The sequence below is a fragment of the Papio anubis genome, chromosome 7, assembly GCF_008728515.1.
Source record: "Papio anubis isolate 15944 chromosome 7, Panubis1.0, whole genome shotgun sequence".
In the NCBI taxonomy this organism is placed as follows: Eukaryota; Metazoa; Chordata; class Mammalia; order Primates; family Cercopithecidae; genus Papio; species Papio anubis.
The window spans coordinates 42,322,969-42,348,152 of NC_044982.1; the positions used below are offsets into that span (position 1 = coordinate 42,322,969).

The following is a 25,184-nucleotide window of genomic DNA, read 5'->3' on the forward strand; positions in this document are numbered from 1 at the left end:
CAGAGTGAAACTCTGTCAAAAAAAAAAAAAAAAAAGGAAACTGGGTATAAGATCCCTCCCTTCGTGTCCACCTCTCATGCCATGTTGCCTTTGCCATTCCCTACAGCATCTGAAGGTCACACACTGAGAATTTACACATACACAAGGGTCCAGAGCTAGAAGTTAATTCTGTAAAAGTTAAATAAGACTTACTAGTTTAGAATAAAAGGCCCTCCCCAGTATTTTAAAAATAATTTTTGTTCTTTGGAAGATTAAGCATACCTTTGAACTGCTTTGTTATAGAATTCAGTACAACAGAAGTCTGGCTAATTTTGTTTTTTAATGAGAAACATCTGAGTTGTACATATCACAAACAGCTTCAAGTTTCCGTACCAACCCCCACCCCCTCAACCCGAACCCCTGCCGTGGCCAAACGGTTAAAACCCAAAGCATCACTTTGGATGTGAAAAAGTCTTAGAAAATTTAACTTACAAAAACATCTCTATCAAGTCGGTAGTTTGGCTTTTACTGTACATTAGTCAAAAGCTCCAGCTAAAATCTGATTTTTTAAAAAAATCGAAGTTTACATTATTCATACAGATTGGGCATTGTTAAAAAATATGCACAAATAACCACATCCATGCAATATAATTTCTTAAAAAATTTAAAGCAATATAAAAGAGCAGAGCTAGGTACTGAACAGAACATTTTGGTGTATAACTGGTAGCTCAAAATTGCCAGCTGATTGGAGTAAAACTGATTCTAAACATATTAAATGTGATTGTTTCCATCAGCTAAGGGTGCCTACGAGTTTCTGAACCATTTCTAGGGTGGAATGTGCTCGCTTGCTTCTATAATATACGTGAGGGACACCACTGCTCATTGACCATACCTACATTATAATAATGCTGTTTTACAAATAAACCAGAATTCACAAAGTGCTTGGCTCTTCAGGAAATTGACATTTCCAGAGATCCCTAAACCAATCAACTAGTTTTGCCAAAATACCCGGGGCAACTGCCGCACAGGTTCCCTGCCCCTGGGGAGGAACACGATTTGAAAGCTGCCCTGGGCTTTCAGAGAGCGTGCCGGGCAAGCCCAGAAGAAGGTGTCTGCATAGGTCCCCGGACCTTGCCAACACTAAGTCACTCAGATTGGTCTGGGGCCACGTGCTGGGCACCCTTAGCAATCAGGCAGGTGGTGTGGCCTGTGGCCAGCTACGTCCTCTATGTCGGGGGTGGCCCGTTGGTGTACCTCAGCATGGGGTAAAAAGACCGGGCAAAGTTGTTTGCCTGAGTGCAGCTGTAGTCTTCTTCGGAGGAGGGCAGAAGGCAGGCCAGGAGCAGCAGCAGCAGGAGCAGCAGCTGCAGGGGCACGGCTGCCCGGATCACTCTCGAGAGGAAGGAGCGCTGTGGCCGTGTACTGCCGGGGACCCTGCCAACAGAGGAGGTTGAGAGCCGATTGGGAGGCTCCACAGGCATGACCCACTCTAGTACCTGACCCCCCGCTTATGTAAGTAAGAAATCCAAGACCTGAGATTTAAATGGGGCCAACGGTTGGGGTTCAGTTTCAGAGGAGAAGACCAGCCCTTTCCAGACAAAACAAAACCAGATTTTTGCAAGGACCTTGATAGTGGCATTGGCAAGACTGAGGCAGTGGGAGTGTGGAGCAGGGGAAAGGACTGCTGTCACGGTAAAGCCCTGTTACCTGCTCTCTGTCTCCTCCTCGCCTTCTGTAGTTCTCGCTGCTCTGAACTGCTGGGTAAAGAAACTCCAGTTAGTAAGTTGAAGACAGTTTAGTCCTATCAATGATAAAACAAAAAAATTCTCCCTTAAATTATATACCACCTTTATGTTGTGTTATAGCCAAACTTTGGAGACTAGAGTAATACAATTGAGATTAAATGTCACCTGAGGTAGGAAATAATTCAGTTCATCTACTCAAGAGTTTCAGGGTCAAGTTTGTTGATCTGTTTTTAATGGCAAAATCAGGAAAACCCTTTAGCAACACTAAGAGCTCTCGTTCACAACCTACGGTGCTCCCAAAGAAGAGTGACTAGAAGGCAGACTTTAAGTTCTTAAAAAGAATATTTTAATTAAAAAAAAAAATTGGAGTAAGCCTCTCTATGCGTCAGCAGAGACCTGTGCTGTCCTGAAATGGCTAATGGGCTCTTGCAATCCAAAGTGTCCCTCAACTCAGTGACTTTTAAAAATAGCCAGTGAGGTTCTTACAGAAGGAAAGGGGCTGCTTACCTTTGCTCGGGGAGCTGGCACGGATGCCGTGGGAAGCTGGTCCCCTGAGTCTACCTCATCGAAGCTGGGCAGGGGTGGGGTTGGGTTCTGAAATTAAGACCCCAAAGGTTGAGTACAGAAATGTGTTTCACGCAGATTCTTCATGATACAACTCACCCTCCCCCAGCTTAAATCAAACTTTTTTGTTTGTTTTAGACAGTCTCACTGTGTCACCCAGGCTGGAGTGCACTGGCACAATCACAGGTCACTGCAGCTTTGACCTCCCAAACTCAATCCTTCCACCTCAGCCTCCTGAGTAGCTGGAATTATAGGCATGCACCACCGCAACTAGTTTTGTATTTTCTTTGCAGAGATGGGGTTTCACCATGTTGCCCAGGCTGGTCTCAAACTCCTGGACTTAAGTGATCCACCTGCCTTGGCCTCCCAAAGTGCTGGGATTATAGGCATGAGCCACTGTGCCCAGTCTTAAATCTTTCCTGAAGGGGCTCTTCTATTGCTCTCACTCCCAACAACAGACAAAAAGGAATGTAAACAAGGAAAAGTCAACCTATATTAAAAACCAACCCATAGCACAGAGCTGGGGAGACTGAGTTTAGCAGCAGCAGTTCGAGTTGACGGTGAGCTCATCACAGGTCAGTGATGAGATCATGTGGCCACCAAGAGAGTCTAGTCTAGGCTGCTTAGGAGAAAATAGACCTGCCCTAAGTCTGGTGAGGCCATAGTCTGGGCATTCCCTTTGTTTTGAGTTGGATCCCACTATAAAGTAGGCCAGGTGCGGTGGCTCATGCCTGTAATGCCAGAACTTTGGATTCCTTGAGGTCAGGAGTTCAAGACCAGCCTGGGCAGCATGGCAAGAACCCTTCTCTACAAAAAATACAAAAATTAGTCAATTCCTTTAAAAAAAAAATTTAAAAAATTGTCACCCCCTACCCCCTTTTAAAAATGACAAAACAGATTCAAAGAGCACATATAGCTCTTTAAGTCTGCACAGCTAGAAAAGGGCACGACATGAGGCCCCGCTCGGACCACCTGGCCCTTGCTTCTGGCCTCTGTCTTACAGCATGGCTGCAACATTGCTGTCCTGTTTGCATGTAATATGGTAATCTTTACATTTAAAAGCTACAAGTAGACTCACCTGGGTTCCCTGCAAGGACATTAAATCTTGGGACACTTGCTCTCGTAACTGTTTGAGTTTCTTCTCAATAACATGCACCTTTTCTTCAGCTTCAATGTAGTCTTCTCCATGTCCCTTAATGAGAAGGCTGTTTGAAGTTTCCTGCAGCAAGTCCACTTGAGGCTGACGTTCTACCAGCTCCTTTTCCAGTTGCTGAAAACAGAAAGTGTGAAACACTGACTTGTCCAAAGGGAAGCGAGTGTGGACACAGGAGGTTTTTCTCAGTACCAGAAAAGTTCCAGACTCAATGATGGGTAGTACTCAATTCCAGAACCTTCTGTTGCTCGTATCTGCCTGTGTCCTCCAGCCCAGCACTATTTAGATAGCAAGTGGATTATACCCTGCCCCTATTTTTAATTTCTTTTCACTCTGAAGGCAATTGTGATGCTGGAGAAATTAGAGGAAAGAAGTGAGGCAAGTGGTGTGGCAAGACCAGGTCCCTCATCCACCACGGAAGGAAGTAAAGGGAAACTCTAAAGTCAATCACGCGAGAAACAGCAGCATAACCATAGAGGTTCACATCAGGCAAACGGGCTTTAATTGTTAAGGGTGGTTATCTTGCTTGCAATATGGCCACTAGACACATGTGGCTATTCATTTATTTATTTTTTTGAGATGAAGTCTCACTCTGTTACCCAGGCTGGAGTGCAGTGTCACGATCTGGGCTCGCTGCAACCTCCGCCTCCTGGGTTCAAGCGATTCTCATGCCTCAGCCTCGCAAGTAGCTGGGATTACGGGCGCCTGCCACCATGCCCAGCTATTTTTTTTTTTGTATTTTTATTTTATTTTGTATTTTTAGCAGAGATAGGGTTTCACCATGCTGACCAGGCTGGTCTTGAGCTCCTGACCTCAAGCGATCTGCCCGTCTCAGGCTCCCAAAGTGCTGGGAGCCACCGTGCCTGGCCTACATGTGGCTATTTAAATTAACTAAACTTAAAAATTCAGTTTCAGTCACAATAGCCACATTTCAGGTGCTTTAAGCCACATGAGGTTACTAGACAGTGCAGATGCAGGTCATCTCTATCACTTCAGAAAGTTCTACTGGACGCCAATGCTCTAGAGACTGGGGCTTTGCAAACATTTTAGGAAAACTATATTTTTAAACAATGGCTAGCACTCTGATTATAATATTTAAACCACATACAGATTTATGGATGAAAATGTCACCTTGAGCACCAGTGAGAATAGAGAAATCCCATCTTGGTGTGTTAGTGACAAATGCATGAGGACATGACTCTCCTCCAAGAAGAACCATTTTTCCATAGTGGATACAGAAAACCCACCCAGCTCATCGCAGGTGTGGCGCAAATGAGCACCATATTTCTCCCCAGTGAGCAGGATTCACGAGAGAAAAAGACTTCCACTCAAATGGCCTTAAGTTTCTCAGGATATCGAGAGCACCTATGTCCTCAGTTCTGTGGACTGTGGCTCTCCATTCCTGCAAGTCATTTGGCTTCAGAACGATAAAGGGCTGCTCGGTAAACACCAATTGGAGGAATACTAGGGCTGAACTCGTGCATTACAGGCAAACACCACTGGCACAGTTCCTGAAATACTAGGCGAGGCTACCTGAGTGTGCGGCCTCTCTGGGGATGACAGAGGCTGGTGGCAATACAGAGCTCCTGGGAGGAAACTTACCATTAGTTCCCTCCGACACTCCAGGAGAGCCTGGGGGTCGGCCTTCGGATCGGTGACATGAGCCTTCTGCCTCCGGTTCTCGGCACTCGCTAACCACAGCAGCAGATTTTGACTCAACTGGTGGAAGTCCTTAAAAAACAGCACACATCAGAGCGCTGCCATGTCTTAGAGTCCTGGAAGAGGGCATGCTAGGAACATGGCTTGCTGCTTCCAATCTATCTCAGTCATTTGCTTTTCTGGCCTTACCCAGTGAATACAAGGGCCAGCTTTAAACTAAATGCCAGGGCCCCAGAATGAGGCAGAGGAAAGAAGGCAGGCACTCGGCACAGTGCCAGGAGGTAGCAAATGAAAATGCCACTATGAAGGTGGGGCTTCAGGATGCCCGGCTGATTTTACAGATGAAGGCCACACGCATTCCTCAGCCAATCTGCTGGGGTCCAGTGGTGGAGGGAAACAATCCAACAGGACAGGCTGGGGTGTGCTCACGTTCCCTGAGACACAGCCAGAGCTAGGCAGTGGTGCAGAGCTCACACCCGCTGTGCATTTACTGTGTCAGGTGCTGGGCTAGGATTACACACACTGCCTCATTTACTCCTAAAAAAGAACCTTAGGAGGTAGACATGGAATGATTCCCATTTTCAGTTAAGAACACTGAGGTCTAGGAGGTTCAATGCTTTGCGCAAAGTCACATAGCTATTAAGCAATAACTGCTCCTCTGCTTCAAGGCCAGGTCTCTTAATCACCCTGGCAAAAGGACAAGAGGAGCTGTGGGGTAGCACCTCTAACCCACAGGTCACTTGCAGGAACCCTGACTCCAGGAGTGGCTCTGGGCCTGGGCAACAGCGAAGAGACCTGGGACAGGGAGTGGGTCTCTGAGATGGCCGGTGAGCCTCTGTGGAAACAAATGGTAAAGCGCATGTTTCCTGACACAAGCCACATTTGGCTGCACCGACGCAGCCTGACCATGATAAAAATATCTGCTGCTCCCACCACGTGGGCCTGGGCGCCTCTGGGAGGCTGGGTGCTGAGTCAGCGTACCTGGCACTGCATGAGCGACTGTCGTAAGCCCCCTCTCCAGCTGTCCACTGCGCCCTGTGCCGCTTCCCAGAGCAGGCTCAGCTGGCGGAGTCTACTTTGGAGCTCTGTGGATTCGGGGCTCTCGGTTTGCAGAAATTCCTTGCTGCTCACGTTGACAGAGACCACTAATGCCTTGTAGGTGTCAAAGGCTTTCAATATCTCCTACCACAGAGAGAAAAGATGAGGTTAGGAGCTCTGAAAGTAGGGAGGAGGGGCTCATTTTGAACCTCAGTAGGGTACAAATTTTCCACACAGTCTTCCAAGCTGCGGCCGTAGAAATGAGAGTGACCTCGCCTGTGACTGGCTGGGAAGTATCCGGGGAGGGAGCTGCCTTAAGGTCCGTGAACTTGGCCAACAGGGCCCCAAAGCACAGGCCTGCTGGAGGGAGGAGACCCTGCTGACCTCTACAAGCCCTGCTCTGCAACTGGCTAATGTTTCTGGACCAGACTAAAGGTCTTTCAGATAAAGTATATGTGGTTATCCTGCATTTGCTCCTAGATATCCCAGAAATATTAATTCCTAATATATTAACACACATAGCAAAATAAAAGTACAAATATGAGGGTATCTGGATCCCCCAAAATCCCTGCCCTGGGTCTCAGGAGCTCAGGCTAATGCTCAGGGCACCCTTAAAGCACAGGGCTCAAACTGTCCCTTTGTAGCTCCCTGGGCTAGTTCCAGTGGGGTCAGGACTTATGTAGGTGACACATCCTAACTGCATAAAAGGGTAATGAGATCAGGCCATGGGATTCATCCGTAGATGAGCTGGTCCTTTCCCAAGCCCTTTCAAGGAAGGTTCCACCACTAGTCCTTCCTTGCCACCTATGGAACTGAAATGGAAGAGAGTGACCTCTACATACACCCTCTGCAAGCTGCGCCTATGCCACTAATACACGTGATCTGTTCGTCCAGCATAGCAATGCATTCACATGCACACTCTGAATCACTCTTCCCCGCCACACCTCTAACTCACCTGCAGTCTCTTCACACTCAGTTCTATTTCCTGGATATCAGAGGGAGGCTTTGCCATCTTTAACATTTCCAGCTCTGCTTCAGTTTTTTGCAGCCAAGTGGTGATGGCGCTGATATCAGAGTTCAGCTGTTGCAAATTTTGTTTCATTTTGAGTTTATTGTGAAGCTCTTGTGCTTGAATCAGCGCCCATCTGTCAAAGGCACCTGGAATTAAAAAATCGCCAATTAAAAAAAGCAACAATGCAACAGATTTCTCTGCCTCCAGCTAATTAGGGGTCAGGGTGAGTTAAAAAAAAAAAAATGTAGGGGATTCCCCTGACAGAAGGGTCAGGTTTTGGGAGTTCTCTCTTCTCCTGGAATGTGGAATAGCACATGATCTGAGGCCTACACTCCCAGAGGCTGGAATGAAGTGGAGGTCTATGTGTTACAGTTTCACGCTCAACAGGTCAGTTCATGCTGAATCTTTTCAGTTTTCTCCTTTGGTCCAAAAATGACCAGGTCGATGCTGTCAGCTTTAGATTTAGTTGAGTAATTACTTTTATAATTACTGGGCTGGTCGAATGAAGAGACACTTGAGACAACACTGATCATCATCCTCATGTCTGATCTTTACATAGAAGTGTAGAAAGTGAAAACCTGCACTTCCTCCGGAGGCTTATTTTACCAGTATTTAAAGAATAGTTTTCAAATTACACTGAACAGCCTAGGAATTTGTTCATAAATGCCAATCGCTGATTTAAAAATAACATTGGCTGTTTTAGGGTAAGTCCCCCAGTTTTGGCAAATCATATAGTTGGTTAATATCTAATGAATGTTCTGTTAAGCAAGGACTTAAATACCATACTCTGGCTCTCTGGACAACTGCCAGGTATAGGCAGTACCTGACTGCTGCCCTGTGACACCGGCCAGTCTCCCGTCTTCCTGCTGTGGACTGCCATTCAAGACTCGCGGGCCTTCTTTGCCACCATCCGTGCCTGGCGGTAATAGCAGCTTTCCCTAGAATGAGCCAGTTTTTAAGTTACCATCTGTAGATATTAAGAATATCTGAAGAACAACTAGATTCATACTAACAGTGAAGAAATGAGACGGGCCCCCTTTCCTTTGACGGTGTCTTGCTAGGAATACAGTGGTGCTTTAGTGCCTAGGTAGCATTTATACGCTGGCAAAGCTAATGGCAGAAATAAAGCCTCAGCTAAGGCCCAGGGAGAGGGAAGCAGATGAGATGTCAGTGATGGGAAGAAAATGGCCTGTTTTAATTGGCATGCTTCCAATCACCCCTCAAATGAACCATGCGAAACAAATGAGAACAATGTGTTGAGCTTACCAGACTGTTACTGTGTTAGCACTTTTACATTTTCACAGTGTTTTACAGAATTTTAGTTATCCCTGTCACTCTGTAGAGGTGGTTGGCATCATTATCACTGAGAATCAGAAATGCACACAGGATGAATCTGCCTCCCAGGGGCATTCGTTACCAAGTGTTTATCTTTCACTACACATACTGACTTTTCTGTTATCACACAGCCGATTGGGCTGTTATCTTGAGCCTCTCCAAAAATAAATGTATCCCTTTTTAGAAAAGCCCTGCTTTCTTTGGATTGTGTCTGTATGGCCTATTTGTGCAGAATGAAAATAATAAAAAAAACCTTCAGATTTGTGGCGATACATCTGGCTTCAGACACAACAAAAGGGTTGAGCTTTCGAAACCGGCCAGGTGAGGAACAGGCGTAATCACAGGAAGGGATAGCCAAGCCACATGAGCCACGGATGTAAAGCAGAGGTCAGGGACTGCGGTCCTTCCCCCGTCTTATTATTCTTTTTAGAAATGACACCTGCTTGTTAAGCAAGAGGAAGTGTTTCTGAATTGGACACAAACAGCCCATTATCAACTGACTTGGATTTGACCATGCAAAGGCAGAGTCTTCTCCAATGATGTAACAATATTCTCTCCTTAATTTCTCTCGCTGCTGCCCTAGGCTGCCCCTCCCAGGAGCTGTCTAGCCAAAGCATGCCAAGAACTCAAGTCAGCTGAGGAAAATGTAACTAAGAAGAAACAGCCACTGCTATAAACAACAAACCAATTCAGGAGTAATAATCATGACCATTACTTCTGAGGACCTTTTTTTTACCTTTACACACAATAATCTTAACAACAATTAGGTGAAATAGCTTTAGCCTCCGTTGAGAAAGGCTTTCAGAGGCAAGGCAAAGTGTCTCAGGTACAATGGCAATGGATTGGCGGGGCTAGGAATCAAATCCGCGTCCACTGCAGCACACCATCAAATCTGAATATGAAGTTATGATTTTTTGGAATAGGATGTATGGTCAAAAGGTTAACATAACAAAGGCTTGAAGGCCGGATGCACTGGCCCATGCCTGTAATCCCAGCACTTTGGGAGGCTGAGGCAAGTGGATCACTTGAGGTCACGAGTTCGAGACCAGCCTGGCCAACATGGTGAAATTCCATCTCTACTAAAAATACAAAAATTAGCCAGGCATGGTGGTGCACACCTGTAATCCCAGCTACTTGGGAGGCTGAGGCAGGAAAATCTCTTGAACCCAGGAGGCAGAGGTTGCAGTGAGCCAGGATAGTGCCAGTGCATTCCAGCCTGGGTGACAGAATGAGACTCTGTCTCAACAAAAACAAAAACAAACAAACAAAACAGACAACAAAAAGACAAAGCCTTGAAAGCTCAGGAGAGGTCAGGAAAGCCAGCACCTTGCTTGCTCACTATTTGCACAGACACCTGACTCGACAGTAATAATGACTGTTACACCACACCAACATACACGAAGATGGTTTTTGGCCAGAAACCTCTCTCTAAATCTAATCGGTTTTGCCAGGGTTCTAACGAAGTATGGACAGCTCGACATAAGAAAACCAACTCAAAATATGCCTGGGGAGTGAACACATGCAGTTTACACCAAAATCTCTCTTGCAAATGTAACTATGACTCACACGTAGCTGTACTCCCAGTGGAGCTAAGACTTACATAGGGTGGTTTATAAGGGGTGCTGGATGCGGGGGGAACAGGTGGAACATTCCTGTCACCTTCCATTTGCTTGTAGTGATGCTCGGGACAGGAAGGGCTGTCAGGAACATGCCATGAGTGGCCATCCGAAATGGATTTACCTGAAACAAAAGACAGCAAGCGATAGTCCATTCTCTCCAACCGAACAGGTCACAGGTGACATGGCATCAGGTTACAGTATGAAAATGAGTTCTGCAGCTTTCCTTGCAAAGCATGCATGTTTGCAAAATGTCAGTATGTCCCAGAAGAGAATGAGATGAGAGTCATGCAACTCAGCAACATTGTGCCTTCACTAGATGGGTACACAATGGAGCACGACCAACATGATTTGCTGTGGGATGAGTGGCGTTTTGGAGCCAGGGTCTCGCGTGGTAGGGACATTGAGCGGCAAGGTCGGGTCTGGGAACCAAGAGGGCAGAAGGCCTCTCAGGAGTGAGGGGAAGAGTGAATGTCAAGATGGACTTGGGAACCAAAAGGCTCCTCAGGGCTCTCCCCGACCCACCATGGCAGATGGGGATGGGGCTAAGGATGAAGATTAGAGCTGCAAATCAAGGAAAGGAAGGTTTTATTCCTCCTGTGGCAAATCACCAGCACCTTTACCCCCCCACCCCCAACCCACCTCTTTCCACCAGGGGTTCCCAGTAAAGCAAGGAAACAGTTCCAAACCAAGCCACCATGAAGAAAGCTTGGCCCATGCCAAAGGACTTCAGTTAGATGGAGAAAAAAATCATCAAAAAAGGCACCACGAAAAATTCCCTCTCCACAGGCCTGAAGGGAGGAGAGGGCTGGCATCGAGACGGCTCTGGCTTGGATGGGGTTTTGTAAGGAGCACGCAGTTATGGGTGAGTATGGCAGTGTAAATACACCATGACACAAGGACCAAGGCGCATGGTGTCCACAGAAGGCAGAGGCAGACACGACATGGGAGCGAGGTTGAGGATGCAGTGTGCCCACAGGATGCTGCCATGTTGAGACATGCATGGGCGGGGGCCTACCAGAAGACGCTTTCAAAGTTTTTGTGGTCATTTTAAGATATGCCTCAGGATTTTCAGGGATTTCTACATCTGAAAAAGAACAATGTCATTTGCCTCACTGGAGGTGCCTGAAGATTAATGCCCAAGTATTAAGTCAACACACAGTAGAAACATTGTCAGCTGAGAGGAGAAAACTACCCTTTATTTTTTTAATTAAAAGGATTTTGAAAACCAGAAAGTTTTTTTTTTTCCAGCCAATTCCTGACTGTCCAAAGCAGGACACTGGGTATCAAAAGGAGCAGCTCAGTCTGTGACACTGAGACACTCAACTGAAAGGGAGGGTGGGCACGGTGGCTCATGCTTGCAATCTCAGCACTTTGGGAGGCTGAGGTGGGAGGACTTATTGAGCCCAGCTGTTCAAGACCAGCTCTGGCAACATAGCAAGACCTTGTCTTTACAAAAAATTTAAAAACCAGCTGGGTGTGGTGGCGTGTACCTATAGTCCCAGCTACTCAGGAGGCTGAGGTGGGAGGATTGCTTGAGCCCTGGAGGTTGAGACTGCAATGAGCCGTGGTCACACCACTGTACCTTAGCCTGGGTGACAGTGTGAGACCCTGTATCCAAAATAAAATAAAATAAAATAAAATAAAATAAAATAAAATAAAAAAAATCACTGATGAGTCTCCCAGACAGCCAGAGCCATCACTGAGTAACCTTGGTGTCTGATTGTGAATTTCATTTTTTTCCCCTTTCATTCCACCTGTGATGAGAGTGGTCAATTCTCAGGTAGTTAGAGATGGGCAGGATGGAACACAGGAAACCACAGAAGTCAGGGTTGGCTACAAGCTGGACTCTTGGTCATCGAGAGCTGGCCGTGTTGTTAAGGGCTAAAAACACAGCCAAACAGGTCACTTTCCAGGGCGCTGGGAACCCAGCTGTTACCTGACAGTGCGCTGTAGTATGGACCCTCCTCGTCCTCTTCATGAGAGGAGGAGCCCCCCACGTCGCCTGTGTGGTCCCACTCCAAGGGGATGGAGTCCACGCTGACAGGGGTCTCGCAGCCAGACCGCTCGTGCCCCGGGGCCACTAGATGACACAGGGACTGAGGAGATGACGGTTCCTCGCTCTCTCCCCTTTTACGCCAAGAATCAGTCTGGATCTCTCTGTGGTCTTCCATGTCCGTTTCATTCTCAGAGGCCTCCTTTTCATCTTCCAAACCCTAAACCAAAGTATCCAGTTGTTAATCAACTCATAGGCTTCTACAATTAGAAGAGCACGAGAAGTCTGCCTGTCCAGCAGTTTCCAAAAATAACTGCCAGTAGTATTTGTAAGGCAGTTTTAAACAGATCAGGTTCCCAGGTCCTGTTTCTGATTATTCCAGTTTAGACAATCGGGAGAGGGGCGCCTAGAATCCATATTTTCCCAAACCTCCAGCTCTTTTTTCTTAGGAAAGAAAAAAGCTGAAGTTTGATAATCTAAGTTAAACAACTTTATCTAGGAGATAAGGAAATGGTGGCCAAAGTTTCATTGATGGTTACTGGCAGGTCCTCCAAGAATCAGAGCATTTTTGAAAAGGACATGTGAATGTTCTGGGTAAGACTCAAACTTCAAGAACCATATGCACCAGGTTTTCTTACCCGCCAACTTAATTGCTCAGTGTCTATATTCTATTCTGCTTGTGTCATAATGTCTCTTTCAGTCTAAGAAAAACAACTCGAAGTGGCTGCACTTAATAATGAGAAATTGTAGGGTAATTTTTGAGGCTGTGTCTGATGAAATAACTACACATGAATGAGGTCAGTTGGAGACACAAAAAAAGAAAGAGTGGCCAGTTGTATTGGTCAATGGTTGTCATTCAAGCTTCAGACACACAAAGGCAGTAAACTTTTAACAGTGGCCTGAACTCCACCTGAACTTCCCAAAAGGGCCTTTCGTCTGGGGAAACATCAAAGTTGCTTTTGAAACTGTTGTGTTTTCTCTTCCAAGGTGAGAACAAAGCATCAGAAAGGCACAAATACTAAAAGCTTCCAGTCACTAAGAAACAGGGAAGGGCAAATACATTCCCAAGTTACTAATGTAATAAAAGCCAGAAGAGGTCTTCAGGAATTCTAGGGGTAGTGACACCTGCCAGACAAGCCCGGCCCTGAGGAATACTTAAAACCGACTCGCAGAGCATGCGCCTCAGAAGTGCCATGCTTTCCACTGGGGAATGGGAACCTGTGAGTTATTGTGGCTCTATATTAATAAAAGTGGAAATTAAAGTGTTTCGATATAGCCTTTTCTTTTCAACCAAAAAATAAACCATAACTAACCACTCTAAGATAGGTCTCCTAATTCTTTAAAAATTCGGTCTCACGTAAACTGAGCAGCCCAGGTGCCGTTTCTAGGTGGCAGTGCCCGTACCGGAGTGCAGGAGGTGAGCCGCCGGTGGAACCGGGAGACCCTTCCGAACACCTCCTGGCAGTAGCGGTGGAGCTCCTCCAGCTCATCCTCAATCAGCACGGCATCCAGGGGCTCGCTCTTTTGAATCAGCTGCTCCCCAAACACAATGAGCTGATCAATCTTGTTGGTATTTAATGTAATTTCCTGTTGGAAGCCCTGTTGAGAGAAAAGAAAGAAAGGATTTCAAAGAAAGTTCCCCTGAGCTTCCAGTGCCTGTTTCTTCTAACGGGGCCATAGAAAAGCATCCAAATGTCAGTATTTTGTTCCTTCACCTAGTACTCTAGCTTTAGTTTTTAACCAAGTGACAATGACACTGTAGGAATTTAAAATGATTGTCCATATTCCCCCTCCTTATGGGCACTGGCTTTTCCAATTAAAATAATTCTAAAAATTTGACACGGGTGGACATTTACCATTATTGGGTGTGAGAGAAAGACCTTGCCATGGCAAAACTTGGTGGGAACAGAACATTTCCCATAATAAGCCACAAATGGGCATTTGCGTTTGCTGACACAATAATATTCACTGGTGCCATTATGCTAGGGAAGGCAAATTTCCATTTCTCAACCTCTTCCAAAATCTAGCCAAGGAGAGAATTACAGTGAGATTAGCCTGTCATGCAGATATCAGAAACAATGGGAGAGTGGACCTCTGTTCTCGGCCCCACTGGTGACACCAATACTCCTGGACCGTAAAGAACAATGTCCTTGCACGTGATAATCTGGTAGTACACAGGTGGGATGTAGCCTGGCTGCTTTAAGAATTCTGAAGTTTGCTCTCAGGAGTATCGGGTGAAATTTGCACTTGGCCAGCTCTCCCCGCAAAGGTGCGTTCTTTTGAGAAGAGCTAGGGAAGCGGCCCTCACATTCAGCTGGCGCATCTTGTCATCGGCGTCGCTCTCTGAGAAGTGCTCCACATTGGTCAGCTGCAGGTCCATCTCTGTGAGCCACACCAGAATGCTCTCCCTGGTGCCCTCGAATTCTTCCCTCTGGTTGGTGAAATGCTGCAGAAGCGGGGAGGAAATCACATTTGTACTGACCACAGAACAAGAGTTCAGACAGACAGCAAGGTCACCTTTGGCCACAAGAAAACGGTACCCAGAATACGCAGGGAGAAATCTGCCTCTCGGATACCCAGAAAGCCCCAGAAGCACTGTGTTCAGAAGACTGGGGTCTGGTCCTGGTTCTATGTACCAAACAAGCCCCCTGAACTTCTCTGAGCCCCAGCGTCTACGCTGGCAAGTCGGGGAGAGAGTGGGAATGTTGATTATGGTCTCCAAGGTCCTTAAGTATTTGAAATTCTAAAATTATCTAGTCCAAATCAGTGATTTTCCTCTGTCCTCTGAAGAGCCCCCTGAGGGGCCGGGCCAGGCCTTCTGCCTGTTTCACGCATTAGCCTTTGGCAGCTTTTGCTTGACAAGGATTTAGTAGCTTCAAGATGGAAAAGCCCTGATCTCAGGATTGAGGCCAGCCTGGTGCCCCTTTCTGCCCTCACTGATAGAATTCTGAATGTGTTCTCTCAGAGAAAGAAGACCCAGAGCAGATTTATCATCTTCAATTAAGGATACCTCTCAGGTTATCACTTCACAAATAGGCAGCTGATGTTCAGATTGGTAGAGCTTCAGTGCCAAACGAAGGCAGATTAGCCACAGCCAAATCGGCAGGAGATAATTAATGCATGGTGGCTCACACCTGCAATCCTAGCACTTTGAGAGGCCAAGGTGGAAGATTACTTGAGGCCAGGAGTTTGAGACCAGCCTGGGCAACATAGTGAGACCCCCATTTCCACAAAAATTAAAATCAGCCAGGCACGGTGATGCATGCCGGTAATCCTAGTTACTCAGGAGACTGAGGCAGGAGGATCCCTTGAGCCTAGGAGTTTGAGGCTGCAGTGAGCTATGATCTCAGCACTGCACTCCAGCCTGGGAAACAGAGTGAGACCTTGTCAAGAAAGAAGAAAGAGGGCCAGGCGCGGTGGCTTACGCCTGTAATCCCAGCACTTTGGGAGGCTGAGGCAGGCGGATCATGAGGTCAGGAGATCGAGACCATCCTGGCCAACATGGTGAAACCCCCTCTCTACTAAAAATACAAAAATTAGCCGGGCGGGCGTGGTGGTGGACACCTGTAGTCCCAGCTACTCGGGAGGCTGAGGCAGGAGAATGGCGTGAACCCGGGAGGCGGAGCTTGCAGTGAGCCGATATTGTGCCACTGCACTCCAGCCTGGGCGACAGAGCGAGACTCCATCTCAAAAAAAAAAAAAAAAAAAAAAAAAAGAAAGAAGACAGAGAAGAGAGAGAGAAAGAAAGAGGGGGAGACAGGAAGGGAGAGAGAGACAGAAAGAAATGCACAGGAGTTGTCTGGGTTACTAGAAAAGCCAATGTCTTCCTGAGAAGAGGAGAGAGAGAGAGAGAGAGAGAGAGAAAAGAAAGAAAAAAAAAGAAAGAAAAGAAAGAAGCCCAGAATCGTATCTTTCTAGAAGGGGTTCAGCAATGCCCTGCCCTGAGAACAGATGCGGAAATTAAAACTGTGTCCTGTAGTCCCTGCCTGTGACCGTCCTTTCAGTTTATACCCAGACTCACACAGGTCTACACAGCACGTCTTCTGAATGACATTAATCTAAGGTGAATATTTACCTTCAAAAACCAAACCTTTGTGTGGTCTGAAATTCAGAGAATAATCACAGTCCCCAACCCCCAGTGCAGACAGGGGCTCTTGCATTCATGTGCCTTGTCCATCCTCAGTGCGAGAGCTGGTGGGTCCCAAAAACACAGACAGATGGGCAAAGTGGGGCTCCTTCCAGGGACCCATGTGTTGCCTTTTCCAGACCCAGTGAAGCTGTGCCCTGGACTCTGTGCTAACATGCACACCACCACGGGTTATAGAAGTTGTAAAAAGAGCTGTGTGTTGGTAACACAAATCTCATCAACAGGCCCTGCCTAAGAAGCTCCACATGCAAATCCCCCTTTTAGAAAATGAACGTTGGCAGCTTTGGGCTTCGTGTTGGAGGAATGTTAAAACAGCTCAGGCCTGAAGTGAAACCTTCGATCTGCTGCTTTGTGTGTGACAAGCCTGCCATTGCATATCGCACGTTACGTCTCCCTGAAAATCTACACCCGAGCCAGGCGCAGGGGAGCTCACCCTGAGTCTCCGCAGGACGGCCGTGACCCGCCTCTGGAGGTTGTCCCAGCGCTGGTTGCCTTCGTGGACCATCTGCTTCAGCCGGCTGGCTGTGTCTGTGCGGTTCTCCCGGGCCAGCCGCCGGTACTGCTTGTTGATGAGCTCCAGCTGAGTGAGCCGCTCGTGAATCTGCCGCTGAAAGGCCTGCATCACACGGGAGGGGTCAGAGCCAAAGTGTGCAGAGTGCCATGACACCCTCCTTCCCTTCTACACCTCAAGCAACCTGCTGCCAGGGGTTCACCCCCAAACTGCAATGGCAGCAGAGGGCCTAATTCACCAGTCCTGATGCCAGTTACACAACAGGCTTTCAAGTTCATTGCATAGCAGCTGGCATACATCCGCAATGTCTTGCAAAGCTGTCTCAGCAGCCGGGGGCAGGCTGTGGACTGGGCAGCCCTCACCAGAGGTGAGGAGAAGCTGGCCACTTAGAGGAAGCCATTTCAGCAGCTCCCAGGCTCGCTGCAGGCTTGGTTATGATCAGGAGACGGGGATGGAGAAGGCGTTTACCTCAAACCTCTTCAGTTCCTCTTTGGCACTCGTGTACAACACCTCTGAGGAATTTGGGCAGGCCGCCGTCCTCTCCGCTGACTTGAGCCAGTCCTCAAAGCGGGAATAGTCGTCTAAAAACTTCTGCCACAGGCGCCACGTCTCCTCGATTCTGATGGGAGGAAAGCATCTTAACACAAGCCATCCCCTGCAAGCCCGTGCTAAGCCCGTGCTTTTGCCCTTCTTTTATCCCCTGACACCTGCACAGTTTAGTGGGGGAGACCCTGTTACCCCTTCTGGGAAATAACAGGGACGCCACTTCTGGTCTGTGCTCCTCCCGCCTGGGAGTGCCAAGCACCTCAGAGCTCCTGCTTCACAGAGGTTAAAAAACTAGGAGACAGGGCTGCCTCCACTACTACCTGGCTAGGTCAACAGAAGCACAGTGGCCAGCTCACAGCCATACCCCGCACAGGAGAGCTGGAGAGAGACATGACTCCTGTTACATTGTTCTTGAATAAATCCTTTGATAAGCATTGGGCCTTCTCTGCCAATACCTGGCGCATTTCTAAGTGAAATGAACAGAACAGTTACTGTGAATGAGGTCAGAAGGGTGTACTGAGTTCGGCTGACCATGCTGAAGACATTTGGGGGAGCTTAGTTCTTACTTCATGCGCCGCTCCATGGACATGGCACAAATGTTCCTCCAGCGTCTGTCCAGGCTCCTGGTGGTCTGCTGGATCGAGTCGCACTCAGTCTCATTTGCACAGGCATCGGAGTCGTGCAGTAGAACGTCACAGATGTTAAACACAGACTCCACCCCTGCGCTGTGTTGTTCAATATCTCGCTGTAGATCCTGTGATTACAACAGAGTAAGAAACCTCTTGAGACGCTGGTGACAGCAGGAGGGTCAGCATCAAAGGACCCCTGTTCCTCCCTCCCTTCTCCCAGCCCAGGGGATACTTCCCTGGGTGGATTTCCACCACGGGCTTGGCAGTACACATGGAATCCCTCTCATCTTTGTGTTACCCTTGTGCTGTAAGCACCTGTCACAAAGTTGAAACACTGAAAACATCTAGGACTTGCGTGCTGAACCACGTGAGGGGTGGCACAGTGGTGGGCGTCGTCCTCTACTCACTGACAGGTGGCGCCATTACTGCTGAGAGCCCATTGCCCCACAGACTTTGGGTATGCATGGGATCTACTCCATACCACCCACCCCAAAGGGCTCCAGTTTAGACTTGGTTTCAGGTAAGTCTTTAGAAACTGAGTCTCTTCAGTAGGAACTCTCCACCTTTTATGGGCTACTGAACTCTTCAAACACACACCAAATTGTGCATGCAGCAGTGTGCGTGCCCACAGGCTCCCCGTGAGCTCATTCAAGGGCTTCATGAGCCCACGGGAGGAATTCTGGCAGACAGACCCGGCCTCCCCAGCTGATAAAGCCCAGCCAAGGCTGCGGTGGCTTGGGGAGAGGCAGGGTTTCTGCAGTCTTGTCCTTTGATGGGGAAAGTGATGCAATCCCCAATTCGGGAAAAGGAACATTTGTGAAGAGAAAATGCATGGTCATAGGAAAAACTGGAAAACCTCTTTACGAATAAACATGGCACTTTTAGTCATCATCGGATAGTAACACTGCTGCACCCCCATGGGTGGGCTGCAGGGAGGGAGGGAGATGAGGAACCTGTTTGTTTTGCCATTCTGGAAGAGTTAGGCATCCCTGATGTCCAAATTCTGTGACAAGTGACACGAGACCACATCATTAGTTTTAATATCCAAATTACATTGTGAGAAAGCAAAGACTAAGTTAAATTCTATTTTAATTATTTCATAATATACCAATTTCTGAAATCTACACTACTTTAAGCCACTATTAACTAGACTAAATCCAGTTCCCAGGACTCAACAAATTTCAGTTAATAAGAGGACTATATTATAAATGGTAGCTGTCACCATCTACAGAAAGGCAATATAAGCTTCATTCCAGGTCACTTTGATATTTAAATAATTTGAGATTATTACTATATTACTAGATGGGACCACTATTTTCTTACTTTTCTTTTTGAGACAAGGGTCTCAACTCTGTCATAGTGGTGCGATCTTGGCTCACGGCAACCTCTGCCTCCCAGGCTCAAGCGATCCTCCCACATCAGCCTCCCAAGTAGCTGGCCACCATACTCAGCAATTTTTTGTATTTTTGGTAGAGATGGGGTTTTGCCATGGTGTCCAGGCTGGCCTCCAACTTCTGAGCTCAAGCGATCCACCCTCCTCAGACTCCCAAAGTGCTGGGATTACAGGGGTGAGCCACCGTGCCCAGCCCCTATTCTTTCTTTTCTTCATATAAATGCTCAATTCCGATCGTTGTGTGTTTAGGTTGACATGAGGGAATAAAATGCCAACCCGCCAACCGAATTTTAAATCAGGCAGTTCCTAACACTGATCCTGAGTACAAACGACCACCACCAGGTTATATTCAGAAGAGATGTGTTGTCCACTTGGCCACCCCGTGTGCACTGTGAAGAATGTGCAGGGTATTTCGTTAGAGCTCTGCAGTGTGGGTGGAAGGCCTGTTATGCTCGAATGGTGGGAGTCTCCCTGGAGTCAATTTGAGGACTGACTTTAAAATTATTATGTCTAAATAAAATTCCAGTTTTAAGAACTCTTACCGGTTCATAGCACTGTCGTGGGGCCCTTCTAAAATCAGAAGATATATGTCCTATTTAAATATTAAAATAATAAATTAGGAACCCTGATACTGGTGTTAAATAAATAATACTCATCACTTATAACTGAAAAATGCCCATGACCTCATCTGGCTCCAGGTGGGTAAGGTCTAGCTGAAAAGCAGAGAGAGGTTCTAGTTTATGGACAATATGAATGCTCTGTATTTTAATAAACTCTGCAATTACCCTACATTATTTATTCAGCTTACATTGAATCAAATGGCTAAAGAAAACTGATTTAATATTTAGGGTAAATGGCCGTAAGAAATGAGCTCTACAATAATTTATAAAAGAACATCAACATCTTGGTTTAAAAAAAAGCTCAAACATTTTCAAAACTTTCTCAAAACTTTTCAAAAAACATTTTCGAAATTTTTTTAAAAACCATGTAAAACACCACACAATGGCCTACTAGTTACCTTGTACAATAGAAAATACAGTGCCAGACTACCTTTTAAAATGCAGACCATTTAAGTGCTAGACAGGAACATTTTGCAAACTGAAATAATCCTACCACTAGTATCCACAGAGATGTAAGTCTGCACAAGAATTAGGTCTTAGAAACTGTCCAAATCTAGAGAAAAAGTAGATTTAAGAAACAACATAAAACATTGAGAAAGACTTTTGCTGACAGTTCTAACAGGCTCCTATTCACTTTGTTTTTCTGCCCCTGGGCAGGTGACACAGAACACTGAGGTTGGGGAGGAACTTGGGGGTTGGGGGGTACAGAGCAAGAGGAGATAGACCTGAAACTGGAGAAGAGAACGCAGCCAGAAGAATGAGAATAAAAAGGAACCAAAAACAGAAGGTAAGGGAGGCTGAGGAGAAAAAAAACAGGCTGAAAAGACAGAAAATCATATAGGGTGAAACCCCAGTGCCAGCTCCTGAATGTCTCTGTGGGAGGGGCTTGGGTAGCAAGTGGGACAGGGGGGTGTTGGGATGGTTCAGGGGGCGTGAGGTGAAGCTCAGCTGGCCCACGGCAGGGGCTATTCATTAGCCAATGGAAGGGTAACTAACAACTCCTCCAAGCCACCATCTGGCACACCCAACAGAGAAACAAGAAACCAACCAATGAAAAAACTAGGACAGGGATCTTAAAAAGTTTCAATGAAAGTGGTTTGTGATTTAAATGTCACAAAATTGCCACTACTTCCTGTGCATTTTAAAGATGATATATTCCATAGGAATAACCCCCATTACCTTCTACCTAAAGGTGTTCTATGTAAGAAAGGCGAAACAGGAAGGACTTTTAGAGGGTCTGACCCCTCCCCGACCAGGTGCATTACAGTGAGGATCCAGGGACATCATGGCTCTTAGCTACTTTGGGGGGCCGAGGGCTTTTGCATAAGGCAATGCTAGGTGATGCCATGTTTTTAGGTCTTATTTTTGGAAGCAATTAATTTATTATATTTAGTTTGAAAAGTAAACATAGGTAAGGTGGTTTTCTAACCCAGACCAAAAATGGTCACTAGGTAAGGTTTTAAAAAGTGGCCCATACATAATTCTTTTGTGTAACACATTTGTTGCCAGTGTTTTGGATGGGGTACTTAAGGTCTGAGTTTAGTATAATATAAATACACTGTAACTTATTCTTTTTAACAAAAATACTAAAAGTATCCTGAGATCATCTGTGGTAGGCAGAATAATGACAATGACACCCTCCAACACACACACAGACATCCAGATCCTAATCCTGGAATCTGTGAATCTGTTAGATTACACGGGGAATTGCAGTTGCTAATCAGCTGACCTTGAAATAGGGAGATTATCCGGGATTAGCAGGGTGGGCCCACTGTAATCTTAAGGGTCCTTAACGGCAGAAGAGGAGGCAGCTAGAGGGAGATATGACTATGAAGAAAGACACAGAGAGATGCAATGTTGATGACGTTGAAGGCAGAAGAGGCACATATGAGCCAAGCAATGTGGGTGGCCTCTAAAGCCAGAAAAAGCAAAAAAATGGATTCTCCCCAGAGCTTCCAGAAAGGAACACAGCCCTGATGACATCCTGATCTTAGCCCACTGAGATCCATTTCAGATCTCTAACCTCCAGAAATATAATAAATTTGTGTTTTTAAGCTGCTAAATCTGTAATTGGTTACAACAGTAGTAGAAAACTAACACAGTATCTAACTTCTACACAATAATGGTAGTCCTGAACACCAATTCCATTTATTATTTTTTTTAAAGTAACCAAGGGATAGAAATGTCACTAAGGTGATGCTGAATTCTATAAAGAGAGAATTTTCAAATCAACCAGATTGAAATTATGTGCCACTGCAGGATGGGAAGAAATAAGGCTAAGAGAATAGCAGTGGCTCCAAATTGTATGCTTTTGGGAACAAATTCTCTGCAATTTAATTAATTTAATGTTCTGTCACACTTTGGATTTAAAAAAAATTAACACACTATCAACAGCCCCAGCAAAATCTAGCCAGCCATTCTTTAAGAGGAAAGGTATTGACAGCTTCCATATAATCTACCTGAAAAAACTCACCACTCAGGGTAAATTCATTTGCAAGGCCTTGCCTTTTCACAGACTGTTCAAAGACATTCATCCTAGTGGATCACACTTTTAAGTAAAACTGATGTATTCAGTAGCTGTGACTCCAATGAGAGAGGCATTAAAATCTCTGTAATGTCCATTAAAATTCCATAATACCTATATCAATATTCTTTTCTGCACAAAGCAGAGTCTAGATGACCTCGATGAAAAAGACATGCTTAAAGTTCCAAAGCTAAGTGGAAAAACCAGTATTTTTAATTTGTAGCATTACTAAATCATACTAGCTTGAAAGCCAGAGAACAGGCATCATTTAAACAGTAATTGTAATAGCACTTAGAAAAGTCAAGAGCAGGGAGGGCCAGGCATGGCGGTGCCTGCCTGCAGTGCCATCTACTCAGAAGGCTGGCGTGGGAGGATCACTTGAGCCCAGAAGTTAAAGACCAGCCTGGGCAATACAGTGAGACGCCATCTCTTAAAAAATGTCAACAGTAGCACCAAATATTGAATCTGGTGAAAAAGGTTCACCCTCAATCCTGTCTCTAAGCATCTGTGGTATGTGCTGTGTGGTGGAGGCTTAACGTGAAGAAAACAGATTCGACTCTGAGAATCATACTGCTTCTACAGTCAAAACAGAATCTGCCCACAGGTCTGAGAAAAAAGAGGTGAACAAAAGCTAAAGAAAGATTAAGATAAACTTAGCTATTTAAAATAAAAAATAAAGACAAATCCAGGCATTGCATGTGAGAATGAGCATGTGGCCATGAGACCAGGGAAGTCAGGAAAGTGGATTTGATAAACCAGTGACGTCAAATAGCACCTACCAGGTGGGTACAATGAGAAACACTGGCAGAACTTAGCAGCTTTCAAACTGCACAATTTCCAGGATTGGCTCAGAGCATGCATATCTGATAACAAAAATGCAGAGCATTGCAGCTCTTAAAAGTCTTCCTAAACTATTGGGTCCAAGCATGTTCCTTATCACACCTTTTCTTGTTTTAATTTTTTAAAAAGCTGTGCCAGACACACAGAATATTATCCCATAAGAACCTTCCTTGGTTAGAAAAGTTGCTTTTCTTTCAATTAGTTGCCTTTCAAAACTATATTAACAAAACACAACAAAGATCAGAGTCAAAAAAAAGACATAATTTAAAAAATCTTATTTACCACCAAGATTAAGGTTTGCATCTTAAACATTATTCACACGGTTTCACAAAAAGCTACATGAATGTGGGAGGGAGCACTCAAGAGATGGATATAAGAACATGGAAAGATGGTCAGTTTTCTCTGGAAAAAGCAAACCAACGTTATGAAATGTGAGCACGTGAAAACACACAGCTATACGGGGAAGGCCTGAGTCAGTGCACATCGCGGACACCCATACTCTTGCAGGAGCTCATTTCTGATTGTCCCACCTGCTGCTCAGCGAGCCTCTTCTGGATCTCTTGATCATCGCAGACATCATAAACAACAGGCTTGGAAAGCTCAGACTCAATTCGAGCCAACCAGGTGCGAAGGTTGCTCATGTTTTTGTCCAACTGCTGAATAAAAGCAAAGGTCTCCTTCAACTTCTTCACCCTACACATATTTGCAGAAAAACAAAACAAACAAACAAAAAGTGATGGAAATCAAAAGCCCAATACTTAGTGGTAGAAGAACGTTCCAATAAGAGCATTGCAGGGTAAAAAAGAATCTATTTTGCTTTGATTTTATATCAGAACAACTCTCATGTCACCAGATACGAGTTCTCAGAGAATATGTGAAGCTTTGCAAGGCTGTTGCCTCTGTTGACTTTCGAAAGGACGGAGAGTTAATCCACCCATGCAAATGGAAGTCCTATCATTCCCAGAGTGAGATCCTCTGAGACCCAGTTCATCTTTCTGGGGCTTCAGAGGTGAGAAGACAGCCATTTTTTCCTAAGTGAAAATAACCACTACTGACTTCTGCCCAGTTTCTGCCGTGTATATGCCTGAGATTACAGCAGCCGGTGATCTACCCTGGGAGATTAAAGATGTTACACGCCTGGTTCACTTGGTGGTATTTGGTCCACAAGGCCTCGCATGGGACCCTCCCCTTTGGGTAAGCAGAGAATATGTGCCAAGCCCTACTGCTTCAGTATGAGGGGTTCACCCAGCCGTATACAATGAACCAGCCCATGTGGGTAGATTATGGGGCATCTCTGCCTGTCAGAAAGGGAGGGGCAAAGGAAATCTGCATGCAAGCGCAGTTCTAAATGGGATCTCCCTCACCAGTCTGCCTCAGCTCCCATCCAGCCCAACTCGGCATGGAGCAGATTTGAAAGCACACGCATGGCATCAGTACAACTTGGCGTGCACGTCCACATGCTGTCAAGGGGACGTGATGTAGCTGTTGAGGGAAAACAATCTTTTTCTGACATATATACTAAAATAAAATGCTCCAATAAACCGCTTTCCTTAAAGTCCTAAGGCAGAGCGAGTAGAGCCAGGATCTGTCCTGGCGTTCTGTGGGATTTGTAGTTAATCTCAGACACTTAAAAGTAATGGCTCTAAAGGAAAGTTCCCACTGATCAATACTTACGTTGTTGGGAGATGCTGTCAGAACTGCGCCCCATGGCTGGGAGCACTAGAGCGATAAATGAGGGCACTGACCCTAACTCTCAGGAAACACTGCGCTGCATGCCACCATCACCTCTTACTTGACTGAACAACCTCCTCTCAGCCCCCTAGACTTCCTGCCCACCTTTGGTTCTGTAGCCAAAATGTAAGTAAGTTTCAGAAGGC

At 46.0% G+C, this 25,184-nt stretch overlaps 1 protein-coding gene across 15 annotated transcripts in view; it reads right to left on the reverse strand.

Moving 5' to 3' along the window:
- Positions 1-300: 300 nt before the first annotated feature.
- The window catches only part of SYNE2 (spectrin repeat containing nuclear envelope protein 2), a 374,347-nt gene continuing 349,463 nt past the window's right edge, over positions 301-25,184 (reverse strand). For 9 of the 15 annotated variants that reach the window (XM_021941289.2, XM_021941297.2, XM_021941292.2 and 6 more), the window contains 17 exons: positions 23,838-24,000; positions 17,868-18,055; positions 17,224-17,374; positions 16,678-16,860; positions 14,406-14,543; positions 13,502-13,696; positions 12,041-12,317; positions 11,120-11,188; positions 10,086-10,225; positions 7,974-8,088; positions 7,094-7,296; positions 6,082-6,282; positions 5,044-5,172; positions 3,367-3,558; positions 2,232-2,318; positions 1,687-1,736; positions 873-1,413 (listed from right to left, as the gene is read on the reverse strand). In XM_021941289.2, coding sequence (XP_021796981.2) covers positions 1,206-1,413; positions 1,687-1,736; positions 2,232-2,318; positions 3,367-3,558; positions 5,044-5,172; positions 6,082-6,282; positions 7,094-7,296; positions 7,974-8,088; positions 10,086-10,225; positions 11,120-11,188; positions 12,041-12,317; positions 13,502-13,696; positions 14,406-14,543; positions 16,678-16,860; positions 17,224-17,374; positions 17,868-18,055; positions 23,838-24,000 — 2,689 coding nt within the window. In that variant the 3' untranslated portion in view covers positions 873-1,205. Of the gene's footprint in view, positions 1,414-1,686; positions 1,737-2,231; positions 2,319-3,366; positions 3,559-5,043; positions 5,173-6,081; positions 6,283-7,093; positions 7,297-7,973; positions 8,089-10,085; positions 10,226-11,119; positions 11,189-12,040; positions 12,318-13,501; positions 13,697-14,405; positions 14,544-16,677; positions 16,861-17,223; positions 17,375-17,867; positions 18,056-23,837; positions 24,001-25,184 lie in introns of all 15 variants that reach the window. The other 6 variants (XM_021941291.2, XM_021941293.2, XM_021941294.2 and 3 more) reach the window with 4 other exon arrangements.